The sequence below is a fragment of the Kogia breviceps genome, chromosome 9 (genome assembly GCF_026419965.1).
Source record: "Kogia breviceps isolate mKogBre1 chromosome 9, mKogBre1 haplotype 1, whole genome shotgun sequence".
Taxonomy (NCBI): Eukaryota; Metazoa; Chordata; class Mammalia; order Artiodactyla; family Physeteridae; genus Kogia; species Kogia breviceps.
Genome location: NC_081318.1, coordinates 8,146,343 through 8,159,567, shown reverse-complemented (window position 1 = coordinate 8,159,567; position 13,225 = coordinate 8,146,343). Strand labels below are relative to the sequence as shown.

General features: G+C 41.0%; 1 protein-coding gene across 2 annotated transcripts in view; it reads left to right on the top strand.

Annotated features, from left to right (window-relative positions):
- The window catches only part of CNTNAP2 (contactin associated protein 2), a 2,024,023-nt gene that overhangs the window by 1,582,079 nt on the left and 428,719 nt on the right, over nt 1-13,225 (top strand). For both annotated transcript variants that reach the window (XM_067041938.1, XM_067041937.1), the window contains one exon: nt 12,276-12,432. In XM_067041938.1, coding sequence (XP_066898039.1) covers nt 12,276-12,432 — 157 coding nt within the window. The remainder of the gene's footprint in view (nt 1-12,275; nt 12,433-13,225) is intronic.

Sequence of the window (13,225 nt, the reverse complement as noted above, 5' to 3'; positions counted from 1 at the left end):
CCTGAAAAGGTAGGGCAGGAGTGGAAGCCCAGCATAAGACCAGAGAGTGGCCAAAGGTAAGAGGAAAAATTTTTTTTTAATTTTTAGCTTCTTCTAAGACTGTTATTATAACTGTTCAAGTTATTTAAACTAAAATCAAAAACAGTTCACCTATTTCTTCCACCTCCCTAACCCCCCACCTCTATAAACTACCAGTCTGTTCTCTATATCTACAAGCTTGGGTCTTATTTATTTATTCATTTATTTTTAGACTCCACATATAAGAGAGACCATACCCTGTTTGTCTTTCTCTGTCTGACTTATTTCACTCAGCATGATACCATCAATGTCCGTCCACGTTGTCGAAAACGGCAAGATTTCATTCTTTTTGATGGTTTGATAATATTCCATTGTATGTGTATGCCACAATTTCTTTATGCGTTCTACCATCGTTGGACACTTAGGTTGTTTCCATGTCTTGGATATTGTGGGTAATGTTGAGGTGAACATAAGGATGCACATATCTTTTCAACTTAGTGTTTTTGTTTTCTTCAGATAAATTTCCAGAAGTGAAATTGCTGGATCATATGGTAGTTCTAGCTTTAATTTTTTGAGGAAACTGCATGCTGTTTTTCAAAGTGACTGCACAAATTTACATTCCCACCAGCACTGAACAAGGGTCCCCTTTTCTCCACATCCTTCCCAGCACTTGTTATTTCTTGTCTTTTTGATAATAGCCATTCTAACAGGTGTGAGGTGATATCTCATTGTTGTTTTGATTTGCAGTTTCCTGACAGTTAGTGATGTTGAGCATCTCTTCATGCACCTGTTGGCCATCTGTATATCTTCTTTAGAAAAAGTCCATTCAGATCTTCTGCCCATTTTTTAATCATTATCTTTCTGTTACTTTGCTGTTGAGTCATATGAGTTCTCTATATATTTTAGATTTCAGTCCCTTAGAAGATATATGATTTGCAAATATTTTCTCCCATTCAGTAGGTTGCCTTTTTGTTTTGTTGATGATTTCATTTGCTGTTTAAAAGCTTTTTAGTTTAATCTAGTCCCACTTGTTTATTGCTGCTTTTGTTGCTTTTGCTTTTGCTTTTGGTGTCAGATTCAAAGAATCATTGCCAAGACCTGTGTCAAGGAGATTACTGCCTGTGTTTTCTTCTAGGACTTTTATGGTTTCAGGTTTTAGGTTCAAGTCTTAATCCATTTTGAATTAATTTTTGTGTATTGTGTAATACACAGTGGTCCAGTTTCATTTCTTTGTGTGTGTGTGTGTGTGTGTGTGTGTGTCCAGTTTTCCCAACACCGATTATTGAAAAGACTATCCTTTCCCCATTGTATATTCTTGGCTCCTTTGTCATAAATTAATTGACCATATATGTCTGGATTTTTTTTTCTGGTCTCTCTATTCTGTTCCATTGATCTATGTGACTGTTTTTATGCCAGTATCATACTGTTTTAATTACTATATCTTTGTAATATAGTTTGAAATCAGGAAGTGTGATGCCTCCAGCTCTGTTCTTCTTTCTCAAAATTGTTTTGCCTAGTCAGGGTTTTTTATGGTTCCATACAAATTTTAGGATTATTCTATATCTGTGAAAAATTGCCCTTGGAATTTTGATAGAGATTGCATTGAATCTGTGAATTGCTCAGTATGGACATTTTAACAGTATTAGTTCTTCTTATTTTTGAGCATGGAATACTTTACATTTATTTGTATCTTCTTCAATTTCCTTTATTTATGTATTGTACTTTTCAATATACAGATCTTCCACCTCCTTGGTTAAATTTATTCCTAAGTACTTTATTCTTTTTGATGCAGTTTGTGAATGGAATTGTTTTCTTAATTTCTCTTTCTGATAGTTCATTATTAGTAAATACAAACACAACAGATTTTTGTCTAATGATTTTGTATCCTGCAGCCTTTACTGAATTTGTTCATTAGTTCTGACAGTTTTTTGATGGAGTCTTCAGGGTTTTCTATATATAATATTATGTCATCTTCAAATAGTGATAGTTTTACTTCTTCCTTTCCAATTTGGATTCATTTTATTTATTTTTCTTGCCTAATTTCTGTGGCTAGGACTTCCAATATTACGTTGAATAGGAATGGCAAGAGTGAGTATTCTTGTTTTGTTCCTGATCTTAGAGGAAAAGTGCTTCAGCTTTTCACCACTGAAACTGATGTTAACTATGAGCTTGTCATATATGGCCTTTGTTATGTTGAGGTACACTCCCTGTATACTCACTTTGTTGAGAGGTTTTATCATGAATAGATGTTGAATTTTGTCAAATGCTTTTTCTGCATCTATTGAGATGATCATATAATTTCTCTGTGAAATAAAAGGTGAGCTCAGTTGAAGAGTGATCAGGAAGTTCCTTAGATCACAAACACAAGTGGATGCATGTGTTTTGGTGAAGGCAGACAGTGAGTTCTGTTGGAGATAGGTTGAGATCCAGGCACCTGTAGCACCACCAAATGCAGAAATCTATCAAGTTGTTAGAAATGCAAGTCTGAAGCACAGGCAGGAGGGTGGGGCCAGACATATGTGGCATTAACATTACCTCAGGTGTGTGGTGTAGCCATAAGATTGTATTCATGCAGCTATTTAATAAGTATATACTAAATGATAATTATGAACTTTAGTAGCTGCAGAGAACATGAAGATAAACGACTTGGCTCCCAACCTCCGAATAGTCAAGGTCTGAGGGAGGCAGACATTTACCAGGTGATAACCTTGCGTCATGATAAGGGCTCTCATAGGCAGGACAGGCTTTATAAATGTCATATGAAAATGCACCTCCCTCTGTTAGTGAGACTCAGAGAAAGCCTGGATGAGAAAACAAAGTTTGTGTTCAGAGGAGATGAATACATATTAACAAACCTGGTGAAGAAAGGGGACATATATTTCTGGTGGTGGGAACAAGTCTGCATAGTGTTGCTACAACATGTGAAACGTTTAGAAAAGAGGGATGCTGAAACATAAACCAATTAGGTCACTTCTAAATAAACAGAGAGAAAAATCAGAGCACCCTGGCAGGAGTAAAGCCAGAAGCAAAGATCATCAAAGTCAATGCCCCCATGTTACAGAGCAGAGGAGGATGCAAGGGAGGATGTAATGGGACATGAAGATAACAATGGAAGAGGAACTGGAACACAGACCTCCCACTCCGGTGTTTGCCCTGCAGTGATCTCTGCCTCACTGTCAGCTCCACTGGCTGGAATACTCACAGTCTGGAAGTCTGCCTGGGAAGGGGCGGCATTTTCTGAGCTCCACTCCCAAGCAGAAGGTGCCCAGACCAGCTGCTTCTAGGCTAGTTGATGCTTTATGTCCACAGTTAGAACACAGTCACTGCGTGAGTCTCTAGGGTTTCACGTCTCCCTTGCGGATCTGTAGGATTTACGTTATGCTGGAGGTGTAATTGCTACCCCACTGGAACTGGAGTACAGGCTGGGGAAGTCTGTCCGTAAAGCCTCTGGTGATGAGCTAAGCTTCAACAGAACGTTGCTTCCTCCCACTTCATGTGGGTTATGCCATGTGTCTCCAAAATCTCCTAGGAATCTATCAAGGTATCAGCCTTAGTTATACATTCCACCAACCCATAAAGATGCAGAAAATAGAGGATAGAACCCAGGAAATCCAAAGGCCCTACAAATGACTGGAAAGTTTAATAGAAAACTATCTGTTTCAACAAATATATGCAGCAGTGTTTTGTTTGCTTGTTTGTTTAAACTAAGGTTTGCCTACATTTGCAAACATAATAGGCTGCATGCAACTTAAATTTACTTCTTGTTTTGGTAAAACTGTCCTCAGGTCATGATTCTGAACATTGATAATAACTATACAGCATAACAGATGTAGCAGGCATAGAAAATTGTGCTGAGTTGCCATTGACTGCTGTCTATACCAGGGTCTTCCAGAATAGAGGAAGCCTGGTGCTACTTAGAATACGGACTCTCCTTCTCTGCAGACCAATTAGTCTCACCCAACCTAGGGAGCAGACTGCAGGCCGGATTGGACCTCCACCCTTGCCCCCTCAAATCAACCTGCACAACCGTAGCTTATGACAACCTGTCAAAACACGTCCCTGACTTACCATTTTTTTTTTAAAGTCAGTGCAAGATACAAGTAGATTATTAAGCTTCCTGAAAAGCTAGATTCAGGATTAAGGTTTGATTTTAGTGCTGCTAAGAAGAAGAGAATAGGGATACAATACAAAGTCAAGATATGATACAAGGTTAGCAAATATGATTACTGCTAATGGATGAAGGCTGACTGAGGGACAGACATAGTTGTGAATACCAATACTGACTGTGAATCTGTGGTCAGAGATGGTTGGTTACATAGGTGGTATAATTGATATAACTTTTCAGAGTCAAATTGCAGTATTTCTGAAATCACCAGAGGCCAGGAGAAACTGTGAATAGGTAGGATAAAGTTGCCTCAGGTGAAATCAACTATCAGCCAATAGGACAAAGAATACTGAAAGTAAAAACAAAACAAACAAAAACAAATTTTAAATTCCAAAACACCAGAATGTGCATATGAGTTTTTTTTCTTATTTGCTTGGATAGGAAAAAAAGGAAATAGAAGTAAGAACTTGCATTCATGTATCTGAAAAATATTTGTTGAACACCCACTATGGACAGGCAGTATTTTTCAGAGACCGGAAATAGAAGCTGGGCTCTAATGGATCTTAAGCTCTAGTGTGGGGAGGGGAAGACAGAAAGTAAACAGTAAGCAAAATAGTACATCATGTATCTGGCAATAATAAAGGCTAAGGAGTAAACAGGTCAGGGTAGGGGATAGGAAGGGAAGGAATGATGCTATTTTAGGCAGGTTATTAAGAGAAAGCCACCCTAATAAGGTGTCATTGAGCAACATCTGAGCAGGGAGAGTATGAGATCTGGTGAATATTAGGGGGAAAGGATTCCAAGTGGAAATAATGGCACCTGCAAAGGCCCTGAGGTGGGAGTGTGCTTGGATGTTTGAGGAACGACAGTGGGTAGCATGGCTGGAGCAGCTTGAGGAGGGGAAGAGGAAGCAGATGAAATTAGAGCAGGGGGTGCAAATAGGCAGGGATGCAAATCACAGGCAACATGACAAGGTCTCGGCTTCTACTCATAGTGAGATGAGGGTGAGAAGAGGCTTATTCTGTTCTCTTAATTCTACTCAGAATTATGAACTCCCATCTACTCTGTCACTTCAATTCCATTCAAATTAATAAAATCTAGTTCATTTGAATAGGATTCAAAGTGATTTGATTCAACTCAATCAAATTCTGCTCCGTAGAATCAGTCCTTGATTGAAATCTATTAAGTTCAATTCAATAAAATAAATTTAAATACTATGCAGTGAAATTAATTTGTAATGAATTAACATTTCAGTTCAGGTCCATTTTGATCTGAACTTCAATTCTCCATTTCTAAATTTGGTCCCTATTCAAATTAATAAAATATAGTAAAATCCGATGTAACTCTGAAAGATGCAACATGAAGCTAATCAGCTTCACTCATTTCTATTCAGCCCTAATCAAATGAGTTTAATGACATTCAATCATAGAGAGATTAAATGTTCACCTTTAATACCAAATTGAATGTTTATATTATAACTTCAAATTTATAAGTTTTCCCAATTTTATATCACTGTCTGCAGTATGAACTCCACAGGACTTTTTTGGATTAATTCTTTGTTTGGTCTTTATATTAACATAGAACTAGATGGATGGGAAGCAAAAAAGTATATTGTTATCCAGTTTAGTGAAGTGATTTCACAAAAGTTGTAGATGGCTTGAGATGATGGCTTTTGTGTCTATGAAAATGCCAAGATATATGATTTTTTTTTAAACAGAAGCAATTTTTTATTTTATTTATTTATTTTTTTGTGGTATGCGGGCCTCTCACTGCTGTGGCCCCTCCCATTGCAGAGCACAGGCTCCGGACGCGCAGGCTCAGTGGCCATGGCTCATGGGCGCAGCCGCCCTGCGGCATGTGGGATCTTCCCGGACCGGGGCACGAACCCATTTCCCCTGCATCGGCAGGCAGACTCTCAACCACTGCGCCACCAGGGAAGCCCGATATATGATTTTTAATTTTATTTTTAAAGCTTTTAATCTAAATAGTAAAATATAGCCATTTCGACTCAGGATCATGGTTATGAAATTGAGAAAAAGTGGGGGTGGGTTACAGTGACTAAATTATTCAGAGAAAAAATAATTAGGAATTTTAAATGGAGGTGTTACTGTGGTCAACACCATGATTACCTCCTCAGATCTTACCTAGAAAACGGGTCCTGGATTGGTGTCCCAAGGGGACCTGGGCACCAGGCCTCTCACTATTCTGTGAACTAAATCCACTGTCATTTCCGCAGGTCAGTGTAAGGCAGACCTGTATGAAGATAAGGATCACTAGGGTATTAAGTGACAGCATCTCAAGATCTTCCTCTGAGATTCTTATTCTATAGATTTTATTCTGTAGTCCAGGAAATCTATATGGTTTACAAGAGCCTCAGGTGAATCTTCTTTTAGGTGAGTTGGAAACCCTTCCCTGTACTGATTTCCCACTAGAGGGAAAAAACTTGTAAGTACTCCCTCCATGACATCCCCTCCTACCCCTCATCTGTCTCTGAGGTTCCTGAGACTTGGGCTGCCTTGGTCCAGTTCCTGGAAGTGATTCCATAGGGACCAATTTCACATGTCCAAGAAGAGAGGCTTCCTCTACTTAAGCCACAGAACTCTAGGACAAGTGGCCTGTTCCTCCTTCCAGTGCTGGGGGCAGGGGCAGCTGTCAGCATTATCTTTAGGGCTCTGCAACCCTTGGACTGTGCACATCTCTTACTGAAGGAAAAGGGAATTCTGGCCTGCTTGATCTTTCAAATTCTAACTATCAGGTTATCGGGAGAGCTCTATGGCAGCTACAGCACCTCCAAACTTCCTCTCTGCTCCAGCCCAACCTAGAACCTATTATAAAGGTCCTTTTACCTTCCTTCTTCTTTAGGTCATTTGCATTGAGAGGAAGGTTCTCACCAGTACAAAAATGTTTTGCATCTACAGTCTAGGATTAAACATATCTTTACTTAATAAGCATATTGTCACCGTGGATAACTGTAATCAGATCAGAGTGGTCAGCTGAAATTTAGTGATGAAGTGGAGGAAAAAAGATTGGGTCGTGCCACGGTATAGATGGAAGGGTACTGGGAGATATTTCAGAGTATGAGTCTCTCTTTAGAAAGAGGATCCTGCACTGTAGGGGCCTTCAAACAGCCGGAATGGGCCAGACAGCATTCTGGGGAGTGCTGTATGGGAGCTGTCAGCAGGGGGCGCTAAGCAGAGCACTGAAAGGCAGGTTCCTGTTGCAGTTGTACCTGCTCTAGTTAGTTCCTCTGCTAAAAAGCCACCTGTGATTCTTTAACACAATTTGTAGATAAGGAGCTAGTGGTAGATATAATAAGACTAGGTTTCATCAAGCTAAAAATATACTTTTAAGTTTTCATTTTGGAGACGATAAACCTTTGCAGTATTTAATGTTAGGTATTACACTTTTTAATATTCTGCAAAAGTGGATGAAATGAAACTAATTAAATGTCCCAGTGACCATACTGGGTCTTACTGTAGATGTGCCAGGATAATATTTAAGTAAGCAGACTATTAAGTTACTTTGTGTAGCCCAGAAGTTCTAAAGAACATATTTTGAAAGTCACAGGTATGTCCCACATTTTCATCAAGAAGTCCCCATGCACTTGCCCTTGTGTTTCTGAAACAACTTGTTAGTGGAGAAAATAAGAGATCTGTTGGTTTCTTTAAATTTGGAGGAACAAGTTGCCTCTTTTTTTTTCTCCCTATTTCAGTTTAGTCATCCAAACCATAATAAATCCTCAGCATAATAAAATTTGGTCTTAAGTGAGTACAAAGTGCCATGATTACATTTAATTCAATCCATATTTGGCTGTTTTAATACAATATGACTTACTTTGATAATTCACCTTCTAGTTAACCTAGAATGTGGTTTATCATTTCATAATCTCGTTGCAGTGATTACACCTACTCAATATAGTTAACAAAAGTCTTCATATTCTGAGATCAGAGAAAGTCTTGAACTCTTAGCACTGGATAATTAAATTGTTTCTTTTCTCACCACTCCTTATCTTGTCTTTTAAAAAGTTTCCATTTTTATCGCCTTTAACTTCTTTTCCCCAAAGCCAATTAATCAGTAAGTAATGATTTGTAAAGCGAAAAGTAACACTTCGTTCGCACAGCACTGAAATAAGGCAGTTCTTTGCTCAACACAGATTGAACCATTCTCTTCTTGCCGAATATAAAATATATGCCAAATTGGTAAATTATGATGATTTGATTTAACTAAATTAACCAACACTAATAACAAAGGGTACAGCTTGCTTTTTCCCTGGAATGTGGTGTTCTTATTGGCATTCTTCTGTTCCTGGCAGATGAGGAAACAGCTATAAGTAAAACATTTTGTACTGCACTTAACTTATTTTCCTAGGAAAGAGAACAAAATAACATTGATTTTGCATCACCCTAACTGGGAACGTTAGTTACATAAGACTAGAAGTAACTTGAGAAAAAGGTGGGGATGGGGGAAGAACTGGGAAACTGAGCTACCCACCTGGTCAGTAGTGTGTCTCCTTCTTGCACTGAATACAAGAAATGTCACTGCAGATCACCTTCTTAGATCCCATCCTGATGCCTAACGGGAGCCCTTCGCTATAGGCACGAAGGTCTGCCATGTGAGGTTAGTTCAGAGCCTGGGTCCCATGCAGAGCTTAGGGCTTCTACTGGAACACCCACGGCCCAAACAACTTGACAATGAGCCTTCCTCTCCTAGACTCCCCGGTCCTCCTGTAGGTGTGGCTGGGAATCAGCTGGCTCTTTCTCCACATCCCCTACAGCGCATTTCTCAGTGTCCTGCTGAGGGAGCCGCTGATGAAGACCTTGTCCCTTGACTGACATTGTCCTGCTTTTTATCAAGAATCCTGAGCCCTACAGCTTCTCTGCCTCATGCAATTTATCATCCCTCTCTCTGACAAAAATATAACCGTGTTAGGTTGTTTCTACTGGCCGCTGGAAGGAAGAATCGGAAATTGAGCTGAGATTCTGAGATACATACTCTTTCATGGGCTTGTTGACGTACGGGCACAACAAGGGCATTTCCTGCCAGGCAGCCCATTGACTCCTGTTCTACGGGTGTCTGGTTGTTTCTTACCCTCCACCAGGTGTGTTAGTATCCCCTAATTTCCAAAAACAGTGATAGTAGCTGAAATTTCTTTTGAGAGAAAGAATTGAGCATTAGGTCAGCTTGAAAATATGCAGTGTGCTGAATAGATGTGATAACCAGTCCCGGTCATTTTCTGGAAGGCGCCAGGGGCCTTGGCAAGGTAAGCACAGCACCGACCACCTTTGTCCTCTTCCTGTAACACGGCCAGAGATGGAATCAACAGAGACCTAGTGCAGCTCACTAACCAAATGGCTCAAATTTTATAGTTTCCGTAAATGGAATATTTTAAGCCTTATTTTTTTTTTAAACTCTTGACTGCATCAAAAGGAAACAAGAATTTATTGTTGGTCATGGTTCCAACATTGGAAAGCATCAGAAGTTGGATGTGTTACTCTTTACCCTGATAGAAAGAGAAGCGAGAAGCAAAATAGCTTGAATGTAGAAAGCAAACGGCCCCCTATCTGCTGGGACAAGCCCCAGAGACGCGGAGACAAGGTTTCAGAGCGGACCCTTATCTCAGAGAGCTGGCATCTTCCTCCCTTCAGAGTAGCGTGCTGAAATCTCCCTCTCTACCGCTTGCCAGATCAACTCAAATGCATTTCTTAAGATTCAGGTGCCATAAATGATCTTGTGAAGGGAAAAAGAGTGACTTTTCCAAATTAAGTCAACACAACTGGAAAATCTGGAAATTTGTATGAAGTACAATACCTGAATAACTCCTTTCTAAGTTCAGAGCATTTGCTCATTTATTATATCAAGCCTGAACTCACAGTACAGTTGCCTACCTTTAAATTGCCTATCTCTAAATAAAACAAAAACAAAAACAAAAGCTATTGGCATATGTGAGAAGGCACAGCAGCAGTCTTTACACAATTCCAGTATGGCCCTCACTTACTTTATTGTGTTATTTGCTTAGATGTTGTGACTGTTTACACGATAGCTCACTGAGTGCGAGACTTTTTCCTCCTTTTATTGCTAAGCACAAGCACACGCACAGATACTGGGACCTAACATCCTGAAAGGTCTGATGAGTTTTTAGAATGGAATCTTAGTCATATGCCTGGAGACTTTAACTGTCAAGTGCAGGTTTACTGGCCGCACAGCCTCCATGAGGTTCCATTCCTTCCCCAGCCTCCTGCATGGGAAGCTGTTCTCAGGGCCTCCCCTTCCTTTCCCTTCCCTTCCCTCCTCTGCCTTCTGCTGCCTGGCATCTTCTTCCGGTCGTTCACCTGAAACTCCTCTCAACAAAGACTGTCCAGCTGTCAACTTAAAAGAAAAAGTCCAAACCTTCATCTTGATGGACTTTGCTATGAAATCTGACACTGCCGGCCGCCCTGCTTTTCTGGAAATCCTTCGCTTGTTTCTCCTCCACCCTCTCTGTCCGTTTTCTCTCTTGACCTCCACAGTGGCCAGCTCCCTGTCCGTCTGTTCTCTAAATGCTGTTGGAATCCAAACGAGTCCAGTGACGCCTCTCCTGCTGCCAGACATTTACCTGATGGTTCCTAAAACTGGGATTTTCAGCCCAGAGAATGCTCCTGAGAGCCAGGCTTCGATAGCCATTGGCCTACCTCACATATCAGGTTCATCATCCTCTCTTCGACGTTCCCTAAGTTTCTCACCTTCCTCCCTGTGGTCTACCCTCTGGTGAAGCACATCACCTCTCAGTCACCGGGGCCAGAAGCCCAGGGTTAATCTCCACACCACCTTCCCGCCTAAATCCCAATATGCCCAAGCTGCTTGTACCTCCTAAATCTCTTTCCACTTTCTCTTCCTCTCCAGTTCCACTACTCTCTTATTATTTCTCTTTTGTGTTAACACAGGAGCGTCACATCTCGCCTCTGTGACTCCATCCCCCTGAAATCTGTCTTTCATCTCACTGTAGATCTTTTAAAACACAAATCTGATCTTGAAAATCTCCTGCTTAAAATACTTTAATGGTATCCCATTCGTTTCAGAATGAAGTTCAACCTTCTTAAATAGGAAGAAGCAAGAATAAACCGAGGCAAAATCACTTCTTATTTGGACAAAGTTTGTTGTGCTGTGACCCTTACCCACTGTCTATTGTGACCTACTCCTGCTACCCTCTCAAACTTATCCCTTCAGCCCTATCGTACCATCGATGGGAACACTCCTACTTGAGCGTTCCGTATAGAACGTGGCCATTCTGCTTCCTTTACGTAGGAGTCCTTATCTCTCTTACCTCCTTATTCACCTGGGTAACTTAGCCTTCAAGACATAGCTCAAATACGTTACCTCTTCTAGGAAACCCTCCTCCTGACCTCCTTTCCCTCACCCAGTCTCCTGTGTGTTCATAATAGTAATTGAACTGAACTCTCAATCTGTATCTTTTCTCTCCATTTTTCTGCTGAGTTTCTTATAATGTTTGACACATAATGGAAACACAGTGGATGTTTGATGATTAGATGAGTGAATGAATGAATGGGGTGAATATTAGGCCAAATAATAAGCAAAGTGATATTGTATAAAGAGCATTGTACAGTGTCTTGTGAGATACAGTGTCAAACTTCTGGTTTGGGAGCCAATCTGCTGTGTAATTGAAAGAATTGTGTAACCTTTCTGGACCTAAGTCGCTTACCTGTGAAATAAGGAGATCATACTAAGGCATAATCCATGTTTAGCTCTGATAGTCTGTCATCTCCGTGACTATCATTTCACAGAAAAAGCACAACTAGCCATGAACTGAGTTGCATAGTAAAGGACCGGTGCACGGCCTGCACCCCTTCACTGTGCATGTACCCATCTGAGCAGCCAATTTACAGAACAGGCCCCTAAATCCCTGCAGCTTGAAGGTAAACGTGTCTTTCAAAGGAAGAGGTGCATGTACCCCGGTGCGAAAACTTGAGCTTACCAATCCCTCTGATACTTTTTTATTAAATATTCCTGTAATTGAATTGCATTGACTTCTAAGAGGGTTGAATGATGGTCAGTCTATCAGAGACAGATGCTGCTCCTGGGTTGGGCGGATGTAAGTGTGACACGATAGTGCCTGGGTCCTGGTCCTACTTAAGTGTGCCTTTCCCCTTTCTTGTAGATGGAAGCCCTTACACCTGGTGGGTGGGCAAAGCCAACGAGAAGCACTACTACTGGGGCGGCTCCGGGCCCGGAATTCAGAAATGCGCCTGCGGCATCGAGCGCAACTGCACGGACCCCAAATACTACTGCAACTGTGACGCGGACCAAAAGCAGTGGTGAGTGCGGGGGCTGGCGCGGGCGCTTCACCCTCCTAGCGCGCCTGCGGGTCACCCTAATTAGATGGAAGAGAAAGTGTGAAACGTGCTGAAGTAATAAGATAATAGGTTAGAAAGGTTGAGAGCTAACCCAGTTGGCAAATGTCAGGGACGTTCTGAAAAATACAAAAGCAGAAAGAGGTCAGTGCTACAAGGGTAGGCATTTAGAATAGAAGAACACATACTGGCGTGTTCATATTTTATTCAGAGAGGGAAATAATGAGCCATGTAGTAGACAGTGATTTGCATTATAAAATGTGCTTTGTGACAATAGAGGGGGTGGCCGCGGGCAGGGAGCCCGTGTGCAGGCGTGTGCGAGCGGTCTCTGCAAACAGCCTCCTATGGTGAGTGCTTCCACCTCCTGCAATGTTTGCTTTGAGTAGCTGGATGAGAAAAAAAAAAAAAAAAAAAAAAGACGGGGGAAAAGGAAAGGGAAAAAATCGTGCTTTGCTCTCGGCTTCAGCAACAGTGCTTACCGATCTACTTTTCTTTTATGCCTTGAACTGTTTATAACTCTCATACAAATCAGTTCAAGGAAGATCTATTTTGGGTTTCTTTCATCCCTCTGCTGGCTTTTGTCCTGCTTCACGGTGAATGGCTGGTTCTGTGTCAGTAATAGATAAAGATAAATCAGCTGTCATTGCGTAAGAAAAAGGCCCCAGAAGTTGGAGAGGAAGAATATAAACTTGAGTGCGGTTCTTCCAGACGCACACGTCCTGCACCTGCTTCTGGTTTTCTGACACGGGGAGAGGCC